The 22,575-nt window shown below is 37.9% G+C and overlaps 1 protein-coding gene across 2 annotated transcripts; it reads right to left on the bottom strand.

The window, feature by feature from the left end:
* Positions 1–1,279: 1,279 nt before the first annotated feature.
* LOC124856340 (uncharacterized protein C6orf132 homolog) lies at positions 1,280–17,004 on the bottom strand. Of its 2 annotated transcripts, XM_047346683.1 has the most exons (5): positions 16,775–17,004; positions 12,716–12,807; positions 9,346–9,436; positions 2,957–4,973; positions 1,280–2,863 (listed from the first exon to the last, which is right to left on the bottom strand). In XM_047346683.1, exons 1-5 carry the CDS (start codon positions 16,848–16,850, stop codon positions 2,767–2,769), a joined length of 2,373 nt encoding a protein of 790 aa, XP_047202639.1. In that variant the 5' UTR covers positions 16,851–17,004; the 3' UTR covers positions 1,280–2,766. The 2 variants fall into 2 exon arrangements, with proteins under 2 accessions (XP_047202639.1, XP_047202640.1); XM_047346684.1 differs by lacking the exon at positions 12,716–12,807.
* Positions 17,005–22,575: the final 5,571 nt, after the last annotated feature.

Here is a 22,575-nt window from a genome sequence, read left to right as displayed (position 1 = left end):
GATTTAAGGGAGTAATCAGGTCCAGTTTTGAACTTTTAAAACAGACACTTGCAGAGGAAGGCAACCTTTGTTTGGTTAGTACATACGGAAAGACTTTCAGCTTCTATCCTGAGGCTGTTGATATGAAATGCCTGCAGTGAAGACTAAGGAACACGGAGTTTCTTATTGCCTGCTGCTATTGTTATGCTTAACAACATAACACCCTAAGGTCTGCTTCCTATTACTGCACCACACCTTTTTATGATGACGGTTTTTTTTTCTAGTACAGTTTGTGTTGCATTATGCAGGGCTGCATAGTGGCGCTGTTGGCAGCACTGTTGCCTTACAGCAAGAAGGTCCTGGGTTCAACCCGCAGCCTGGGAGTTTGCATGTTCTCCCCTTGCATGGGTGGGTTCTCTCGGGTATTCTGACTTCCTCCCACAATCCAAAGACATGCCTGTTAGGTTAATTGGTAACTCTAAATTGCCCTTAGGTGTATGAATGAGTGTGTGCTTGGTTGTTTGTGTGTTGCCCTGTGATGGACTGGCGACGTGTCCAGGGTGTACCCTGCCTCTCGCCCGTAGACTGCTGGAGATAGGCACCAGCTCCCCCGCGACCCACTATGGAATAAGCGGTAGAAAATGACTGACTGACTGACCTTTTTATGATGACGTTTTTTTTTTCTAGTACAGTTTGTGTTGCATTATGCAGGGCTGCATAGTGGCGCTGTTGGCAGCACTGTTGCCTTACAGCAAGAAGGTCCTGGGTTCAACCCGCAGCCTGGGAGTTTGCATGTTCTCCCCTTGCATGGGTGGGTTCTCTCGGGTATTCTGACTTCCTCCCACAGTCCAAAAACATGACTGTTAGGTTAATTGGATTAAATCCTTAACTCCTAACCCTAAATTTCCCTTAGGTATGAATTAGTGTATGCGTGGTTGTGTGTCTCTGTGTTTCCCTGTGATGGACTGGCAACCTGTCCAGGGTGTATCCTGCCTCTTGCCCATAAACTGCTGGAGATAGGCACCAGCTCCTCTGCAACCCAGTATGGAAGAAGTGGGTATAGGAAATGGATGGATTGACTAAAATCTTCTGTTAGTTTTGTTTTTCACTTGCTTATAATGACTTTTCAGGTTTGCATCTATAGTCTAAGCAAAAAAAGTCCTATTAGGAGCTGTTATTGTAATACATAAAAATAATATAGGACGATGTCTTGAATGAGGTTTTGATAGGGATATAGCAATACCGCTATATCAATAAATACATATTTCCAAATAGAACAAAAACAATAAAAACAAAGACATATTCATAAAAGCTTTATAATTTACACACATAGGAAAACTTTCGAGATAGTAAAATATTCCTAAAATTAATAAATATAAAAAAAACATGCAACTGGTAACCTAAACTGACATTCTGCTTTGTTCTGGTGGACTTATGTACATGTAACAGTGGATGAATGTTATGGGCACAGTGTGTGTAATTCCAGCTTATACACTTACTTTATATAGTATCATATTTTACATCCAATATTTGAGAGAACTACATAAGTCTTTATCAACTACAGGATGTTGATACATAAAAGGAATTATATAAATTTGAGATTGATAAAAAAATTAAAGATGCACAGGTCATGCCTTTTGCTGCCTGATACCGATTTCCTGATCTCTCTGAGGTCTGACCAGCAAGTCCTGATTTTGACTGATTTGGCACTATAACACATGAAAAAGAGAAAAACTAACACGCAGGTTCTTTGATCTTGCAAGATTACCCCCAAAATAACAAGATTATACCCATTTATGAACCAATCATATTTCCCCAACAATTACCAGATTTTTATTAAGCTTAAAAAGTGCATCAAATTCGATGCTTTTGGTTGATGTGTTTATAGATGGAAATAGTGGGAGTTCTTGAAGCATTTCAAGAGAATGGGGCAATCAATAATAACCAATCAGAGCCGATCAAGGAAAAACTGGCAGATTAATTCGTGCATCTCTAATTAAAATATATGATTAAAAAGACAAAAAACACTGCACCCTATACTTCAAATTATCAATGTTACTGTGAAAATTTGAAAAAAAACGTTACATTTTAAAAACAGGACAAACATCTTGAAACTGAAAGCAAAGGCTTCCTAATTAATAACGAAAGCACTTGTAACAATATAGCTAATCATTTGTGTCATTCCACAAATTACTGCTAATGTAAAATTACATACTATTCAGGCCCCAGCTACTTTACAGTGGATATTTTTTACTTATATTAGTTTCTTTGTTTTTTTTAAAAAAAAGAAGAAAAACAATTGCACTCAAAAAAGCTGTAATACCTATGCTGCACCCACAGGTGGTGACAACGCTGATGTTTACTGCATGAAAATGTAAAAGAAGATCCTGAGCATAGCTAAAGCAGTGCTACGCTAATTGTAACTTCTTCTGCCTGCATTTGAAATTTAATAAAAACATTCAGATGTACGAAAACCCAGAAAAAACTGCTCCATTGTTGGTGAAGTTTCTAGCAAAGAAAGCCAGGGTGGGCATGGACAAAGTGGACCTCTGAGTCAGTTTTTTCATAATCTCTGAATACCCAGTCCACACACATACCCCAAAAATTTAGCTTTTCTTAATCTCCATTTAGAAAACTGTTTTTGTTTTTCAACCAAAACTTGGTTTGTGTGGGAACAGGAGGTGCAGACAAAAATAAATTCTCAGTTTTACTAAATATCCATGTTTGGAACGGGCCTTGGCATATGCCATCGTATATACAACAGGTTTGTTCAACATCCAAAGACCCTTAGGAGTCCCCTTTATTAACAAGAGTTATGGGGTCTTTGGTTCCAGGCCTGATGGTGAACGTCCTGCCATACTGATGTCTTGAATGTATCCCATTTCTGTGAAGAAGAACACATTATTAATGATTGCAGAGATCAAACGCTAGACTTACAAAGATATAATGTCTCACTTCTTAGCCCTGATATACTCACCTGGGGGGACTTTTCACTTGTACACTCTGATGGTATTTCTTGGCCACTTTGTTCTCCAATGCTCTCATGTCTAAAGATGCTGTTTTGCTGGTGGGGGCAGGGGGATATTTGGTGACCGGTTTGGATTGCGGTGCTACTGGCACCTTGTTGTCTTCATCAGACAAGGCGGTACCCCAGTCATCAAAACTGTGCTCTGACTCGTTACCTGGGGCCATTTTTTGGTCCATTTCCAACATCTTTTTTTGTAAAATGCTAAGGAGGGTGGCCTGCTTGGGTGAAAGATTGGATGGTAGTTGAGTGGGAGCTTGACTGGATTTAGTCTGGACTTTAGTCTTTGGTTTGACAAGTACGTCAGATGGTGGGAGCTTTGACGTTGAAGGAGCTGAAGATGGAGCTGGAGCTCTGGCTGAGACTCTAACTGGAGCTGGGGCTGAAGCTAGGGCTTGATCTAGAGACTTTGTGACTACAAGTGGTGTTGGTACTTTTGTTGCGGGGGGATCAGGGGGACAGATGGATGGCTCTGGTATTTGATCAAAGTCGTCAAACTCTGGCGGTGGAGGGAGCATTGGCAAATTCACCTCCTCTTTAGGAATATTATTCTGTACATCCTGGGACTTTAAGAACTTCTCCTCTGCTCTTTGCTTCTGGTCACCCAGGCTGCTCATAGTTGGAGATGAAACTGCTGTAAATTTACTTAAAACTGGATCACTTGATAGTTTCTGATCTTTGGCCAGTGCAGTTGAACCTATGGGTTTTTCTGGAGCCTGAATCGTTGTTTTAGGTTCTGCAGGCCTAACACTTGCATTCTCCTGTAGACTTTTTTGACTAGGTACAGCTGAGACAACAGACTTTGGGATGGCAGTGAATGAATTAGGATTTGTTGGTTCACTCCTGTTGGTGCTGCATTCGCGGGACAAAGATTGAGTAATTCTATTTTTCTCTCTTTCCTTAGCTGCCTTCAGGAGAGCCAGCGGGGATGTTGAAGAGGGTTTGGTTTCTTTAGCCTTCAGGTTGTACAGTTTACGATCCAAAAGAGGACTGAAACTGCGGCCTTGACCAGAGGATACTTCTAGTGTCTTCTTGTTGTTCTCTTGTTGTTCTCTGAATTGATCGTTAGTCGTTTTCTGTAATGGTAGAGGCTGGAGGGATTTGGTTATATCAGATGGAGCAGGAACGGTGTCAACTTTAGCCTTTGCTATGGCCTCTGTTGGAGCCCCTGTTTTAACCTCAGTTTTAACCTCTGTTTTAGTTTCTTTGTGGACCTCAGGTAATTGAGACTGTTTGGTTACTTCTAATGCCTCCTTCAGTTTTTCTACAGGCTTGGGCTCTGGTTTAGTTAGCTGAGCAGCTGTAGGGGCTTTTCCATTCACTGCCCCCACCACAGGAGCAGAGTTAACTGACCCTGATTCTTGCAAGGCTAACATCTGCTGTGGTTTTGCCTTCTGATTATCATACCCACTCTGAACTGTGGTCTTTGGAGGATCATAAACCTTTGATTTGTTTTGGGGATTGAAGGTGTACAATGATGGCATGTGCACAAGGGGCAGTGATGCAGGAGAATTTTGCGGCAGCTCAGTAGTGGACACAGAGGACATTCTAATGGGTTTTGGAGGTGGGATCTTATGACTCTTGGGCTGCTTTTCCATAGGGGGCTGGGGTGGTGCAAAATTTGGACGTTCCGGCACTATGGATGGTGGTGGAACAAAGGGGAGTACCGATGACCCAGATCCGGAAGAGCAGGCAGACGGAGGTTTTGGAGGGGCCATCGGCGGTGGTTTTAAGAGAGACAAATCCTCCTCCACCATCGATGGTGGCTTTGGAGCGGACATAGATGGAGGCTGGAGGACCACAGGGTCTAAGGTGTTTAAGTCACCCATGAAGTCTGGTGGAGGAGGGATGAAATCCACTGGAGGGGGTGGAGGGGCCACTGAAGGTGGAGGAGGAGGAACAAAGATCTTCCCTTCAACATGTCCTGCTGCTGATACAAAAGATCCAATGGATGACGAATCTCCAGTATCTGTGAATGACAAGAAATGTGACATTAACATACAGCATAGACTATTTAACAGTATTTAACAGAAGAAGAGTATTTAACATTCTTGAACTGCAAACCAAGAGTGTCCAACTACAGTCCTCAAAGGTCAGTGGCCAACATGTTTTAGATATCGTTAGACATCAATGAAAATATAATGTACTTGCTAAGAATTGTGTTCTTTTCCAAAAACGTTCAAATATGACTTGGCAATAATGCTACGAGGCACACAATATGTTTCTGCTCCTGCACAGCATATTGAAATTGCTGACACTGCTTTAGCATGTTATGAAGTTTCGCAGAGGCCTTTCAGTAAACCATCCATTTGATTCAGGTGTATTGAACTACGACAATATTTGAAACAAGCAGGAGAGTGGCCCTTGAGGACTAACTTTCACCGACTGGAAGGTGTAGACAGAAAAGTGAAGTTTTATCACATGCTTCTACTCTACACCAAACATCAATACTGACGGAGCACAAATATGCAATATTCAACCTAAAACTAACTTCAAATGTCAAAAGTCTGCGGTTTTGCACTTTTAAGTCCTTGTCCTTGTTATCGCCATGGATAAGACAAAAACCTCTTCATAAAGCCCAAAATTGTAACTTCTTCAGGCAAACTTTGGACATCCAGACAGCAGCGTCTCTCCTCTCTGCTCTGTCCTGCCACACCCCCTAACATCAGAACCCCTGAGCCTTAATTTATAACTTCTGGCTGGGCTGTGGTCCAGATAATTATCCCAGTGGATCGTTTTAGACATAAAAAACGTGAAAAAAAAAGACATTCTTGAATAAACTTTAATACAAACGTTATTAGTATTTATTTATTTGGTTTATTTATGTTTTTACTTTCTATTTATTTTTTATCATTTCACGCAGACTTTAATGTGACAATGTCACACAGTAATGTTAATAGCAGCACACCAATCTACACTCATGGCTGGAGGTGGGGCTTCAGCCGCAAAAGCTTCAGCCGTCGGCGGGACGGTGGAAACCCAGATGATGCCGTAACGAGTACAGCAAAACCTAGTGGAGCGGAGCCGCGCCAGCTAAAATGAGCCGGTGGAAAAGGGGCAAAAGTAACAAATTCTTTTAGTAACAAGGAAAAAAATGTTACACTGTTTTCCTTTTTTAAATTTGATTTTCAAAAAAAAAATTTTAAACAAATTTATAAACAAATTGCAAGTTAATTGTAAATCTTTACAGGCTAATTTTCACTGGTAGTCCTGTGCCTGATCTAAATAAGAATCCGGCATGTACACTACAGGTCAAAAGTTTTAGAACGCCTTTCTCATTTAATGGTTTTCTTCATGCCCATTTACACTGTACGTAGATTCTCACTGAAGGCATCAAAACACTGAATGAACACATATGGAATTATGTAGCAAATAAAAAATTGTAAAAGAAATTTAAATATGTTATATTTCAGATTCCTTAAAGTAGCCACCCTTTGCTGTGATGACTGAATTATTAACCTTTGGCCGTCTCTCAATGAACCTCTGGGAAGTTCTTTCAAGACTCTTTGGAAAACCATTTCAGGTGAACATCTCATGAAGCTTGTGGAGAGAATGGCAAGAGAGCAAAGCATTAATCAAAGCAAATGGTGGCTATTTTGAAGAATCTAAAATAAAAATGTTTAGAGTTATTTCACATTTTTTCTTTACTACATAATTCCATGTGTGTTCAGTCATAGTTTTGTTGCCTTTGGTGAGAATCTACAATTTAAATATTCATGAAAATAAAGAGACCCATTAAGTGAGAAAGTGTATTTAAAACCTTCGACTGGTAGTGCATATTTAAAACCATTATATGATCACAACAATTACATGTCAGAAAAGTAGACAATTAGACAATATTGCAGACCAATGTCAAGATGAAGACAGTCTGACAGATCATGGTACAGAATTTCACTAATGTGATGCCTTAAAAGAATCAAAAACTATTTAACCAAATACAATCTCTTTCTATCAGCTCCTCGCGTAGTTCAGCTTAAACCTAAGTTGAAATGAACAAAATCCAACAGAGGGGTAGGAGCAAGGCAACGTAGAATACTATAGATAACGCTAACGTTCCTATACATTATGACATTTTTTAATTTCTCAACTGAGTGGAGTATATTTGTTTAAAATATGGAAATGATGGACGCTAAATAATTTATACAGAAAATATATTGTGAGAGCTTGTTTGTATAATGATTGCAAAAGGTTTATAGTTGTAGGGTTTGTGTTAGACCAATTTCTCAAACAATAACTAATGTGAGAAAGATGATCAAATTGGCAAATGATGCCCCACTCAAAAGTGAATCTTTGATAAATGTTAAGTTTCCTAAACTGACCTTCACAGTGGTACAAGCATTCCTTATGAGCTTTAAAACCCTTAAATTAAAAATATAATTGTTTCAATTGGCTCTGTGGCATTTAGAAAAGAAAATTACGAACTGTTGTTAATACATTTACGTACAAACGGCATCCACTGAGCCAGTCTTTGCTATAAAATCATTCAATCTTCCTGCAATGTCTTGTGTTTTTCGTGATTAAAAATAAAAAATATCATCTGCATACATTAAAGTATCAGAAACTTGTTTAGAATACCACCTCAGTCATTACATCATGAAGAGAACTGGACCTAGCTGTGAGTCCTGTGTGACACCTCGTGATAAACATCAGCATTTACAAGTACAATTTTCAATTTTAGCAGATTTTATATCTATTCACCCCCGTTTCTCTAATACCCCTAAATAAAACCTAGTGAAACCAGTTTCCTTCAGAAGTCACTGCAATCAAAAATAGAGAGTAATTTAAACTTAATATAAATACAGCTGTTCTGTGAAGTTCTCAAAGGTTGGTTTGGAAAACAACAATAAATAAACATAACCATGAAGACCAAGGAACACACCAGACAGGTCAGGGATACAGTTGTGGAGAACTAACGCAGGATTAGATTTAAAACCATATCCCAAGCTTTGAACATCTCATGTGGCACCGTTCAATCCATCATCTGAAAATGGGAAGTGCACAGTACAATTATTCAGTACGGCTATTCACCTAAACAGATAAGTCAGGCAAATAGAGCATTACTTGGAGAAACAGCCATAGGCCTATTGTAACATTGGAGGAGCTGCAGACATGCACCAGTGCAGGCAGGAGAACTATTAGTTGTGCACTCCTCAAAGTTCACCTTCATGGAAGAGTGACCAAAAGAGAACCAAATTTTTTGATAAAAAGCCATAAAAAGTCTTGATAGCAGTTTGCCAAATGAAGACGACAGAGTAAACATGTGGATGACGGTGCTCTGGTCATAAGAGACAAAAATGCAACCTTTGGCCTACATACAGGAAAACACTGAGGAAAACACAAAAACCCTATCCCCATTGTTACACATTTCATTTCGTTTCATAGCCTTCATCATCATTGTACATATGCACAACAAAAATTAACGTATTCCATATAGTTCATAAAAAAAACTTAACCACCCAATGAAAATAACATTGAAGAAAGTTTAAAAAGTTTAAAAATAGTACACATGAAGTGCTACATAAATGCAGTGCTCCATCTTAGCTATGCCTGATTGCAGATAAATTATTGTTGGTTGGTGGCAGTAGCATAATGTGGGATACAGGGAAGCTGGTCAAAATTGGAGGGAAAATCCATGAATGAAAATACAAGGCAATCCTAAAGAAAAGCAGCAAGACCTAATGCTGGGTCAGAGGTTAACCTTCCAGCAGGATAATGACTCTAAATATCCAAGCAGAACTATAATGGAAAATTATAATTATTATGCATATTCATGTGTCAGAATCTCTACATTTTGCAAAAGATTTTAGTCTTTAGATCTACAATGCTGGCAGACATACCCCAAAGGACACAAATGTATAGCATATTTTTCAGATATTTTTTTGTAAAAAAAAAATCTTTGCAATGGTCTATTATATAAAATCCAAATTAAACACATTTAAATTTGTGGTTTTGCACAACATTGCATCTTAAAAAGAAGAAACAATGAGACAGATGAAAGAATAAGAAAATCTGAGATAGATTCCACAATATTATATTGAAACTGTCAATTTTATTGCACATTGCTAACCACTAATCTGAAATGTAGGAAAACACTCCCATTATGTAAATTTGCTCTCCATCTGTTATGACCGTTTGGACTTTTTCTGGAGCGTTATTGAGTAACGGCCTGGACAAAAATTTACATGCCCTGGATTTTTCCTTTATTCTTAACCTTGTGATCCATTAACTGAGACCAAGTAGAAGCAACACAAATTAACCTGGTCTAACAAAGTCTGAAAAATACAGTTTTTACCTTGCCAGTTTAAGCCTTAAGTACACACAAGGTGTTGTTTGACACTCACCTGTCCCATTGATCTTTGGGCCATTGGCAGGGGGAAGTTCAGGGACTTTTGGAGTTGGGACAGCAAATCCTTGGAAAGTTTCAAATGAGGGCTGTGATGGAGAAACCAAACACCATAAGATTACTCAGCTCACTGACATAAGAAGCACACACAGCACAAGAACAGCAGTCATCAGCCTAGAAACTGTACATCCTGTTCTACAGGCAAACTTTTCTTTAGTTGTTTAGTTGGCAAGTCTGCTGTTGAAGGTGAACAAACCAGTTCTTAACTACTACATGGCCAGAGTGTTGCAGCATGGAAAATATGATGCATTATTTAACCAACATAGAATTGTCAGTCATGTGAGTTTTATGACCTTTCATACATTGTATGGTATCTAATAAACAAACACAGAGTTTCCTGCACTGCCTCGTGCAAAATGCATGGCGTATTCTGCTAGGTTTGTCACAATAATGTAATCATAGGCAGAGGGACATGGTTTCACATTCTTTGCTTATGAGGAACATGGACTGAATCAGAGGATCCACCTATAATTCATAACACTGCCTGTTGTCAAAGAAGGCTTGGTTAGGAAGCTCATGGATACATAAGTGTTTGAGTCTGTGTGTATGTATGAGAGGTGAAAAAATGGTGCAAAGGGGAGTGACGTTCACTTGGCAGAACAAATGCCACCAAGACCAAACACAGACTGTGTTGACACAACAGAGATCCTTGAGCTCTGACATTGTAAATCACTCCAGCATTGCTCTGCGTGTTTTTTTTAGCTGTGTTTCTTGCTTGTTTTTGCATATCTTGCTGAAAAAACATATGTGATATATGAAACTTTGTTTGCATGCATTAGTTGTAAATAGCCATGGATTTGTTATTGTTATGCCAAGGTTTTTGGGAGTTTTCTTTAAATCATACTGTTCTGACTGTTTAAAGGCCTTTTAAATTGGATGCCAGAGACAGTGCTGGAGTGACGAGCTGTATGGAGCATAATCTCCCACATGTTGCTGCACACTGCCAGCTGGCTGAAAGACGGCAACAACACTTCCTCCCTAAATTAAAAGAATGACAAATTCAGGTTTTTGGAAATATTTCCAGTTGTGAAAGCATGGGGACCCTTGATGTACGTACTAAAAGAGCACCACTCTTCAGGCTTAATAAGGTAATGCTGTTTTAAATCTACAGCTGGCAAGATACAAACAGCATGTCTTTTCAGCAATCAACTGCAGCCTCACTTATTGATTTATTAACTAGATAATATCATCTTATTATACTCATGTCACTGTACAAACAGCAACTGTAAAACGTATAATATAATAGACTCTACTGCTAAATTTAGCAGGTGTTCAAAATAGTAATATATAAATGTTTTAGATATTGTTCAGTCTGAAGGATATAGTAACACAGCAGTTGCCCCAGTCCTACCCAATGCTGTGCACTGCTGCTCAGCAGGCTGAAAGAAGGTGAATAGACTTTTCGTCTGTTTCATTCAAGAAGACTGGTCCAAAACATGTTTTTTTATCAATTGAGAAAAAACTTCAAACTTGTGTCATAACAGGAACTGAAAATAGTTATTCATTCTTTTATTTTATTTTCTTTAGATTACTGTAATGCTTGTTTCCCATGTATTAACATGGAAAAGCCCTTAATCTCTTTCAGTAAGCCCCAAAACTCTGACATTTGGAGCTGACAGATAAATCATCAAAATGTTGGTGGAAATGTGATAAAAGCTGGTCTGTAGATATAAGACGGATTTGATTGCTTTCATACCAATAAAGCTTCTTCCCTTGATTACTGAGAAAGGTATAATTAATTTTTTCACATGCTATTTTTTTTAAATGAAATGTAAATAAAATACCTTTTGAAACTGAAACTTCTTTTAAATGGTTTTATTATCTTTAGAGAGATGCCTGCCTTACTTCCTATCAGTTGGAATATTTGTTGCTTTTCTGTTTAATTATAATAATATGAGTCATATGGCGCATTGGTGAAAAGGTCGTCTGGTCCACTACATATCAAAATCCATCCGTCTATCAATGTTGTCAAAGAAGTTGGACATCTTCTTGAAATCACACCCTGCATGACTCTCTCTGTGCTAATAATCCCTCTCACATAGACGATCTTTTAAAAGTATAAAGCCTCCCTGATCATCTGAGGGCGTATGCAATACAGTTTGATTTCGGCTGCTCGCTCAGTCCTCAATGACTCACTTTCAGCCGTCGCAGCGCTCAGAGCCGCCCTGCCCATGTGCTGAAGGGTGTGCCACATTCACATGCCAGAGAAACACTCAAACAAAAGGGCGAGGTGTGTGAACCAGAGCGCAGACAAGCTCTTCATTTCCTCCATGACGAGGTAATGGGAGGCCTGCCAGTCATATGCGTTGTTAATGTACACCTAAATTGAGATTAATGTCTGTAAAATCCGTAAAAAAAATTTACATTTGCGCATAAATAGTGAGCCAGTTTTGCGATACAATATGGTGTGATGGATAAACTTGCAAAACAGTAACACTAAACAACAGAAAGACTTAGAGATCCTGTAGTTAAGTTATAATGTTGCCAAGTCAGACAACGTTTTATTATTTTCTTAACTATTTGGCAGTTTTAAAGTAAAATCTGACAACCAATTAGTAACTGCATATCATTATAGCGGGATATAACTGCAACATAAAAAACTTTATAGGCTTGTGTGAGGTAATGTACCTTTTTGCCTTTTAATTAACTCTGATAGAATATTTTCTTTATTCCAAATCATAGTTAAAGCTACTAGTTAAACCTTTCTGTAAAATCAATCAAAGATTTCATTTTGACACTAGCACAACAACATGTCATGAACTGTTTTTCCCCTCAGTTTGCCTTTTACAAACTTTGTATTTTGTGAAATCCTTCCAAAAATCTTTACCCAGCTATTTTTTTTTTTGTCAGTGAAAATTTGTTGGCGAAATAAAAATAAACAACTGGATGGTATCTTTAATGTTGCAGCTTTAACGTTGACCTACAATGCATTTTTATCCTGCAGAACAGACTCTAAAGCAATATAATTACCTACTCTGAATAATGCCTTCTATCGTAATATTGCTTTTCATTCCAAGAAAAGTGTCATCCTTATCACGCCTCCTTGCAATATCAACATGGAAAGTTAGTCTGCAGCTCCACTCGAGGACCATCACTGAAAGAATTGAGCTTAAATTCTTAAATTGCAACTGTTGGAATGCTGGGCAAAACTTTTTAAAATGCTATCAGCATTTTTCAATTCTGCTGTTGTCAGTCTTGCAAAGAAGCTTCCAAAAGCAAGTTAAATAAACCTAATTGCCGATCAGATGTTGGTGCTATTTTATATTCTGAAGTAGGAAATGAATGCATTTAATTAAATTAATACTCACAGTGTGATGCTTGACAGTGGGTCTGGCCCTCACGTTGGCAGTTCCCGATTCGAAGACTGCACACTCTGAGTCCAGCACCAACTCAACGCTGTCTAAAGAGACACGAACAGATTTTATTTTAGGTTTATATTGTTATCCTTTAGGAAGTATCCAGAGCAAATTTTGATATAATATTTGCTAATTCTCAAACTTTTAATCCAGATAATTTGGCCTTAAAGAAGAAACAGAGATTGGAGAGTGTCTCCAGAACCATACACGTGCCTGTAATGAGATGCAACGTGCACCAAAGTGACATTTAAGTGGCTATTAGTCAACCCGACTATGTGACGTGTGCATTGTTGTTAACAACATAATAAGCGACACACACTAGAAGCTCAGATTACTGCTTTTAATTACACGTCACCACTATAGTTAAGTAAAAGTTCAGCCACAACATACAGAAAACGGCACAGAAATGTTGATCCTTTCAGATTCAGCTTGTGGTGAGACACTGCAAACTGATTTCAAAGAAGCTGATTTAAAAAGATTTGCATCACTGAGCTGTTTTGCTTAAGTGATGGTACCTCACCCTTGTTTGCACAGCAAACATTGCAGCGCTTAGGCAATCGTTTTGAGCGACAGTGGCTTTATAAAGCAGTGACACATAGAACCAGAAACAAAAAAGACCATGTCTGGCCAACTTAGGATGTATTGGTTCTTGCACAGAGCATTCTTAAAATAAATTAAATATAAGCAGTGAGTGTGCTGCAGAAAAACAAAAACTTTGAAACATTTCCTCGTGACGTTGTTTGTCTGATACATGACTGAGGACAGATTCTTTTCACTGAAAGCCCTTTAGCTTGTATGTTCTTTCAACTCTTTGCTCTTTGCTCACTTAAGCAAACAAAAGGCAACTGAAGATATTACAGGCACAGAAAAGCACTGTGTCTCTCCTCACGTTTCCCTCTGTTTTGGGACACCATAAGCACAACATTCTGATGATTTTTCTTCTGTTTTACACCAAAGAATATGATAAAGTCAGTGCAGAATGTGGGAACAGCTGTGGAATGAAAACACTGTGGTGTTAAACCAGTCTAACCAAATCTTTAATTTCCTTAATGTGCCCCATCCTGATTTGAATAGACAAATGTTCTCACTCTCGTGTTGTACCTTTTGTATAGCAATTGTTGTGCTTCTTGATGCCGAGGTTAATGAGAAACTTACATTCAATCTAACAATTCCTTATTGATATTGGCTTAGATTTTAGTTGGTCTAAAACTGTGAGCGTTGTTTTTCTCTGATATTTTGCATTAAATTTCTATTTTTTTCTCAAGTTCAGGTTAATGATGCAACAGCTAATTTGCTCAACCAATTAAACTCTTCATTATTTCATGCAAAGCTGTTTAAACATTTTCTAAGTAGAAGAACTGACCTCCATAAAGCTCAAAGCTGGTTTAGTCTGTTTTAAAGTGGGTTCAGAATTTTTGTTATGCACATTTTTATTGTATTTGAATTTAGCAGCTAAAAGCAGCTGTCTTGATCTCTAAACGTTACATTAACTGCTGACACTAATACAGGAACATGCTGTATTAGCAAGTAGTAAGTAGCCCTTGGCTGAAAAAGTCAGATTTTATTAAACTGCATTAATCTTCAAAGCAAGTTTGAAAGATCTAGTGAACCTTCTGAGAGAACTTCTTGTAAAATGGTTAGGAAGTCACATTATAACCACTTCATACCTGCAGAAGACATTAAGCAAGACTCAACAAACTCTATTATGTTGAGCTACCACACCTCGGCCAATAATACTTTCAACTAAGAGATTCATAAGTAAACCCTTTCCTGTATTCCTACAAAAAATCTTTGAAGTTTGCACTTCAAAAATACACACAATAAAGAAAAAAACTATTGGATTCATAGTAAAACCTCCATTGCATCGAGCACAGGTATTTTTAGTAGGAAAATATCCAGTTTTTGCTCAATGCAGAGGAACGGATGGATCATATTCACGGCTTAGGTTGCAGTCAGAAACCAAGAACACATTTTATGGACTAGAGATTTATGGATCCAACTAAATACCAGCAAATTTTTTATGATTTAAAGTAGGGCTACACCAATTGCAGTTCTCTGGCCAATCACCAATTACCGATCTTTAAAAAGCCTGACCCACCAATTCTGATTATGGCCAATACTGATTTTCTTTATAACTGACACTGTCAGGTGTCATAAGGTCACAACACACCTTCAATGTTCCAATATTATGTGGTCAACAGTTGTGAACTGCGCACATGCAGACGTGACCTGGTGGGGGGGTCTTTGGGTCGGCCTGCACTCACCTTCAGAGCAAAAGGGGACAGTGGGTGATTTTCAGACCTTTGCGGAGGTACATAAGATTGGTGGATAAGTTGGTTTCACATGTAAGTATCGGCTGATCAGCAATCACCCAAAATTAAAGAAATCGGAGCCGATCAATCAGCCGGCTGATCAATCGGTGCTCCCTAATTTAATCAAAGAAATAATAGTGAGAACTTCTGATTTAAAAAGAACAAACTGATTACTAACATTTTTGTTGTTCATTTCATCGTCTGAATTTCTCAATCCGTTTAACCATTTTTAAAACCACATAAAAAAAAATTTCTGTGCATTGTTCATATTTAGCAACATGTTTTTTCAAAACAAGTTTTTTTTCAACAAGACTTTTCTAAAGAGTCAAAGGTCTGAGAAATACTCATATCAAAAAGGTTAGGCTACATTAATTTGCGTCGCAATTGATGCATTTGGCTTTCACAGGTATGTAATAACCATAAGTAAAGCATATATTTTAAACAACTATTTAAAGCATATTACAGTTTTTTCATAGATTTAGCATTTTTTATCATAAATTTATGGGTAAAATATACTTAGCCACATAGCAATTTTGCTAAGGAGATAGAGGTCTACAAAGTGTTTGTATAAAAAGGTATACGCCACATTATTTTGTATAATAATTAAAACATTGGGCTTTTGTAGTAATGCAGTTATTATATGCAAAAATATACATTTTTATACACTATATTGCCAAAAGTTTTTGTCTGTCTGCTTTTAAATGTATATGAACTTTGATGACATCCTATTCTTAATCTACAACGTCCAATTTGTTGATGGACCCATTGTTGCCAGCAATAGCAACTTTGACTAGTCTGTAAACATCTTCCACAAGGTTTAGGAATGTGTTCATAGTTGGATGAGAAAACCAGAATTACAGCTTCTACTTTAATTCATCCCAAAGGCATTCAAGAAGGTTGAGGTCAGGACTCTGTGCAGGTCAGTCAAGTTTCTCCACACCAAACCTTATACACCTACAGCCAAGTAATTAGAACACCAGAATTCATTAAGTTGGTGGTGGGACCCACTACCTTTGGCAATATAGTGTACTTGGCTACATATTCACTTGAAGCAGTTGGGTTTGTTTAAGGAAACTGTTAACAATATATTTGTTTTTTATGAAAATGTATACACTGCAATTTTTGATACCTGTCAGCTATCAAAAACGTATAAAAAACAATACATTTGGCTTTATAGGCTCAAACTTTGAAAACATTTGCATGTAAACGCATTCTACTGTTTCTTTTTTGTAACTAATAGGTAAAGCCATTGACATAGTGTTTTATTAGCGCATATTATTACTACAGTAGCAAACGTAAGAAATTAAATACTAATGAAATATTTCACTTCTGTCATGCGAAAAGACAGGACAGTTACATAATATTTTTTGTCTGCATGTATGTATGTAAAGAACCAATTTTAGCCATGAGGTCCATAATCCTGATTTGTAACAACATCGGTATTTTGATGAACAATTGAGGTCAGGTTAGAAGCTGAAAAGCAAAGTCAGCCTGATTTCATGGATTCAGCATTCTTGACAAAGTAATTGTACACAAAATAGTGATAACTGTCATTTAAGACCCACATATAGGTTTTTATCAGCTGGTATAATATGTGCGTAAGAGCCTTTGACACTGTTCCATGTCAACATCAAGTCCAAAGGTCATGTTAACATTCAGTAAATGGATCATGAGACTGAATTTGTTTTCTCTTACTCACCCCTGTCCGGGATTTTAATGTTGGTGTCATAAAGAGATTGGTTCTTCCGGCCCAAAAAATGCAGTCCCTTCTTCATTGTTAACGTTGACAAGTTTTACGCGCAGATAGGACTTTTGTTAAACCTTCAGCTGGGATCAGTTGCTCATGTTGAGGTAAATCCGAGTCAAAGCAAAGTCAGAACAGCTGCTCCTTGCTGTCAGCAGCTGGAGCAGGTCCGAGTCTGCGCTACAGGTGAGCCTACTTCTAGTAAACCTTTCAGGACAGTCGGATAAAATGGAGCAAACTCCGCCTACTGTCCCTTTTTTTGACGCTGCTCCTCCCTGTTTCTGTAGGCAGCGACAGGTGAGGCCCCGGCTCTGCTTTTCAGTCGCATTCCAGCCCAAACCTCACCTGCAGGATGAATGAGCCTCTTCAAAGCCGCTCTCTGTTGCGCTGCGCAGTTTTGATTGCGGTGAAATGAGTCAGTGAAAAGTATTCAGTTCAAAGCAGAGCTTCGCAGAATTAGATAGGAGGAAAATCAGGGTTTCAATTATACAGGTTACCATTTCAAATCAGCTTTAAATAAAAATAAATAAAGGATAAACTGGTTTTTGCTTATCATTAGGAAACAAGATGGACGGAAATGAACTGCTTATTTTGCTCTTATCTTTATGAATGTAGAGTAAAACTGTAATTCATATAATAACTCCACTCAAGTAAACAACTGAACTTTAAAACTTAAGCTCACTGATTGGTGCGACATTTATCATTTTGACCTACTTACTATGCCCTGCACCATGTTTTCTTGGGATTTTATGTGATTGACCAACACAAACTGGTGCGTACCTGTGCAGTGGAACAAGATTACATGGTTTTAAGCATTTGCTATGAATCAAAATCTGAAAAGTGTGCATCTAATTCAGTTTTCCAATTACAGCAAAAGTCTTTTGGGGTGAGTCTCTACCAGCTATTCACATCTCTAGATAACATATTTGCTCATCCCTCTGTAAAATAGCACAATCTCAGTCAGACCGGATGGAGAACGCCTGTGAATGTCAATTTTCAAGCCTTGCCACAGATTCTCAATTGGATTTACTTCTGGATCTTGTCTGGGCCATTTACACATGAATGCGCTTTGATCCAAACCATTCCGTTATAGCTGTGGTTGTTTGTTTAGGGTCATTGTCCTGTTTGAAGGCGAACCTCCACCCCAGTGAAGGTTTTACATCCTCTAATAGGTTTTCTTCAAGGATTGTCCTGCATTTAGCTCCATCCCTCTTTCCATCAACTCTGGCCAGCTTCCCATTTCCTGCTGCATAATGCTACCACTGCCATGTTTCACTGTGGGTAGAGTGTAACTATAGGGTGATGTGCCAAATGTTTCTTTTCCTCCTCAAAAGGCACTTTGGATGTAGGATGAAAATTTCAGATTTGATCAAATCTGACCAGTGCAGCTTATTCCTAGTTGAGGTGGATGGCCACATCTTAGTAGGTTCATACATTGTCCATTACTGAATGCAGGGTTGAACAATGCTTTATGAGATTTTCAAAGCTTGGTTTTATAAGATAACTTTAAACTTCTCCATAACTTTATCCCTAACCTGCCTGATGTGTTAATTGGTCTTCATGATGCTGTTTGTTATCTAATGTTCTTTAACAAACCAATACTTTTTGTTGATCTATCACTGAAATCTCATTAAAAGATTGAAGTTTGAAGTTGAAATGTGAAAAAAGACAAATAGTTCAATATGTATAAGGACACTTGTCATGTTGAGTGAGCTAGTGCCTCTAAATCTACCTCAAGTAAGTTTGTACGCATGGTGGGTGTTTCTGTGTCTGCTTCGTGGTGGAATGATGACCTTTCCAGAATGCAGCCCACCTTTCACCAAATTGCCAGAGGGACATGAGGATGGATGCTGGATAATATAGAACAATATTTACTTTTACATTTTCTTTCTCTTGCAACCTATTTATTTGAGGGAAATATTTATTTGTTTTAGTTTTTTTTCTTTGCTGTTGTCTTTGCTGTTGCCCTGCTGTTGCTAAATCTGTACAACAGGTAGTAGATACGAATAAACAAGACATTTAAAATCAATCTGCTCTATAGCACAGCTGGACTTGATTAATTTCAAGGAAGTAAAAGATGATAAGAAAATCTGATCCATAAATATCATGCTGCCAAGAATAGAACTGGGCCCAATACAGAGCCTTGAGGAACCCCAAAATAAGTTTCCTTTCATTTCCAACAGGACCGGATTTGCTAAAACATTAAAACTCAGGTCAGTGATATGACCCTGAATAACATCAATAGCAGAGATTATATCAAATAAAACCATATCTTCAGTCTGCTGCCATAGCTGTGCCTGATGACTTGAATAGGACACTTTAACTATACTGCTTACTACAAAGACAAAACTGAAAACAATAGTGAGTTGTGCAGTTTTTGCAAGGACTGGATCGCCATATATATTTTTTATTCAGTTTCTATAGCAACTGCTTCTAAAATAAACTCAAACTCTAGTATAGTACTGTACATATTTTATGGTCACACATGATTTTCTAGACTTTTGAAATTTAGAGCACATTCACTCGCCCTCAATTGACCCTAAGAATCGGATGAAAAATCACACATTTGACCACAGAATATGACTGAAGTTCTGATATGCCATACTTTGTATGACACATCAATGTATCCATTGTGTCCTCCTTTGACTATACAGTCACAGTTTGTCTTTCAGGTTTTTCTGTCGCACCTGAACATAGCTGTCCAGCAGACAAACCCTACTGGTCCATCCAGTTTCTCCATCTTTCGTGGGAATAAGTAGTGCTGTTTGGAATAAAATGCAAGGAATGCTCTGCAGGAATTGTTAGTGTACAACCTGCTTTATAGTGCAAAGGACACTGTACCACTGGCGTTTTAGTTTCTGCTTACACATCTACTCACCTTTAATACATGATCTTGTGTCACAGTTTAATTTCCTATAATCTTTGATAAACATTTTCTCATATTTTTTTGATATATGGCAGCTTCTGCTTGTCAGCCCTCTGTTCTGTCATAGTGCAAGTAACAAATATTGCAACTCTCGACCAAGTCTGAACATAGTATGAGTATAAAGTTGTCAACAACAACCTTTAAAGAGTCCCTTTGATTGTTTTTTAGGCCTCTACGAACAAGTGCATAGATGTTATGCACAGCAGGACTGAAAAGTGTGTCAAGCTTTGGAATGTAGCCCCTCTGAGTCCATATTTTGAAAAACCACCTTTCAGTGCAATTACAGCTTCAAGTCTTTTGGCATATGTCTCTATGCCTTCTATGCAAAACAGTTCAAGCTCAGTCAGATTGGATGGACAGTGTCTTTGAGCATCAGCTTCCAAGTTTTGCCACAGATTCTCAATTGGATATAGGCCTGGACTGTGGGTGTGCTAATCTAACATGTGAATGTGCTATTATTTAAACCAGTGGTGTCCATAGTCTGGCTTTAGTAACCACGGTCCGGCTTGTTTTAGATCTTTCCCTGATTCAACACATCTGAATCACATGAATAGGTCTTTAGCTGGCTCCTACCCAACTGGATAAAATTCTAAGGAGCTAATTCATCCATTTTAATCAGAGGCATCTAAAACATGCAGAATATTTTGAGAACTTAACTTGGACATCCTTGATCTAAACCATCCTATTGTGGCTCTGGCTGTATATGTATATGTCCTGTGGACATATTCTCCCATCTAAACTGTGGATCTCTTCAGCTCCTCCAGAGTTACAATGTGTCTCATGGCTTCTTATCCAATTAATATTTTACCTTCTTGTCCTAACCCTGCTTTGAACCTCTCTGCAACTTTCTTCCTGACCTGCCTGCTGTGATCCTTGGTGTTCATGATGCTGTTTGTCCTCTGATGTTCTCTAATAAACCTCCGAGGCCTTCACAGAACAGTTGGATTTAAACTGAGATTAAATTACAAAGGTGGACTTTATTGACTAATTAGGTTACTTCTGAGGGCAGCTGGTGAAATGGAAAATCAACCGGTTTGAACATTTTGCACTGCAGTGTAAAATGAAATAAGGAAATTAGATGAAGTTTTACATTCCATGATGATGAGATGCAGGATGAAAATAGAAATTAAATCATAAAACCAAATTTATTGTGCAGAGGAATGTGCGGAGGTTCAGCTACAGTTTGTTGCATGTGTACATTTCATTTCAAGGGTCAACGTTGTGCAGAGTTGTGTTTTTGTACTTGCAGTCACTGTTATTTGAAACGCTGTCAGTTTTTCAGTGTTGCGCAGTTCCCAGTCTGCCTATATAGTCCAGTTATGTCTTTCACTGGTTTGTCATTTATAGCTTTACATAGATTTATGCTTGTTTGTACAATCATCGTCTGGTAAATGTTTGATTCAAAGTTGATTGTTTCATTACCTGCCTGGCAATGCAGAATATCACTGTCCTGTGTTTGTTTCTGTTTTGTTGCACTGTTTTGCTTCTTGGTCCATCTTAGAAAATTCAAATATTAATTAGCCTGGATGGCTAACACGATTGAGTAATTTGCACTCTCCCTAGTAAACAAAAAGCATGAAAAGATTTAGCTGGCTATTCTGAAAGAAATGTTAATAAAGTAAATCTCAAAGTGTATTTTCAATAATTGTGAAGGAACCTGCCATGTAATGGTGTGTAGACTCTTTGGCCTATAATAGCTTTATCTCCTGATTTTTTCTTAAATAAAATAAAGCACAACACCTGGGAAACAGACTACACTTCTGCCTGTCCACACCTACTTTGATATACAGACCCTTAAAAAGAGTTTATGTCCAGGGATTTTAAGTGACCAACACAAAGTAATGCACAGTTATGAAGTGGAAGGATTCATGGTTTTTGCAAAAAGATAACTCGTCAATTTCAAGTTGTGCCTCATATTCTCAATTGGATTTAGGCCTGAACTTTGACTGGGCCATTGCTACATATGAATATGCTTTCACCTTAAACCATTCCATATCTCTGTCCATCCTTTCATCATTTCCAGGAAGCTGTTCTGTCTCTGCTGAAGAAAAGCATTTCCACACCATGACAGTGCTACCACCATGTTTCACAGTGGGGCTGGTGAGTTCAGGAAGATGTTCAGTTTTTATTTTCCACCTCACTTCATTTTACATGCATCATGGTCCTCTTGGCTGCTTATCTGATTAACACTCTCCTTGTCTAGCCTGTTAATTTAGGTGTCCAGCCATGTCTTTGCAGCGTTTTTCTTGTACATGCTCAGTTGATTGCACTGGACTTTATTTAGGGGTATCAGAGCAAAGAGGGGTCAAAACAAATACATGCAAGGTTTTAAAAATGCAGAGATATTTCCGTTACAATTCAAAACTATGTGCTACCCTGTGTTGATCTATCTCATAAAATCCCAATAAAGAACACTGAAGTATGTTGCTGTGAAGTTACAAAATATCAGTACATTTGTACAGCAATTTTTAAAGTATAAAGATAAAAATATAGAAATTAGAAAAGCACCCTCCTACATAAACATGAATGCTTATCAGTATCACAATAAAATCTGAGAGCTTACTTAAACAAGTAACGATTCTGCTTACTTTTTTGCAGTTAGTACAATTTAAAAACGTTTCAATGGAAACTTATCAGATTAAACGGTTGGCTGTGAACCAAGACAATGTGCAAAAGCTTTGAGATGGCATGATTATTTGGATTATGAACTTACAGTACTGTTTTTAGCTTGTTCGTAACCATGCTGTAAGAGATGAATTACATGCACAGAGTGATGATGTAATGATGTTTGTATAAGATGAAGGATAAAATACTGAAAAACTAATTTGCT

This window comes from Girardinichthys multiradiatus, chromosome 20 (genome assembly GCF_021462225.1).
Source record: "Girardinichthys multiradiatus isolate DD_20200921_A chromosome 20, DD_fGirMul_XY1, whole genome shotgun sequence".
NCBI classification, from domain to species: Eukaryota; Metazoa; Chordata; class Actinopteri; order Cyprinodontiformes; family Goodeidae; genus Girardinichthys; species Girardinichthys multiradiatus.
The sequence above is the reverse complement of the archived record's forward strand: the minus strand, read 5'-3'. Positions and strand labels throughout refer to the sequence as shown.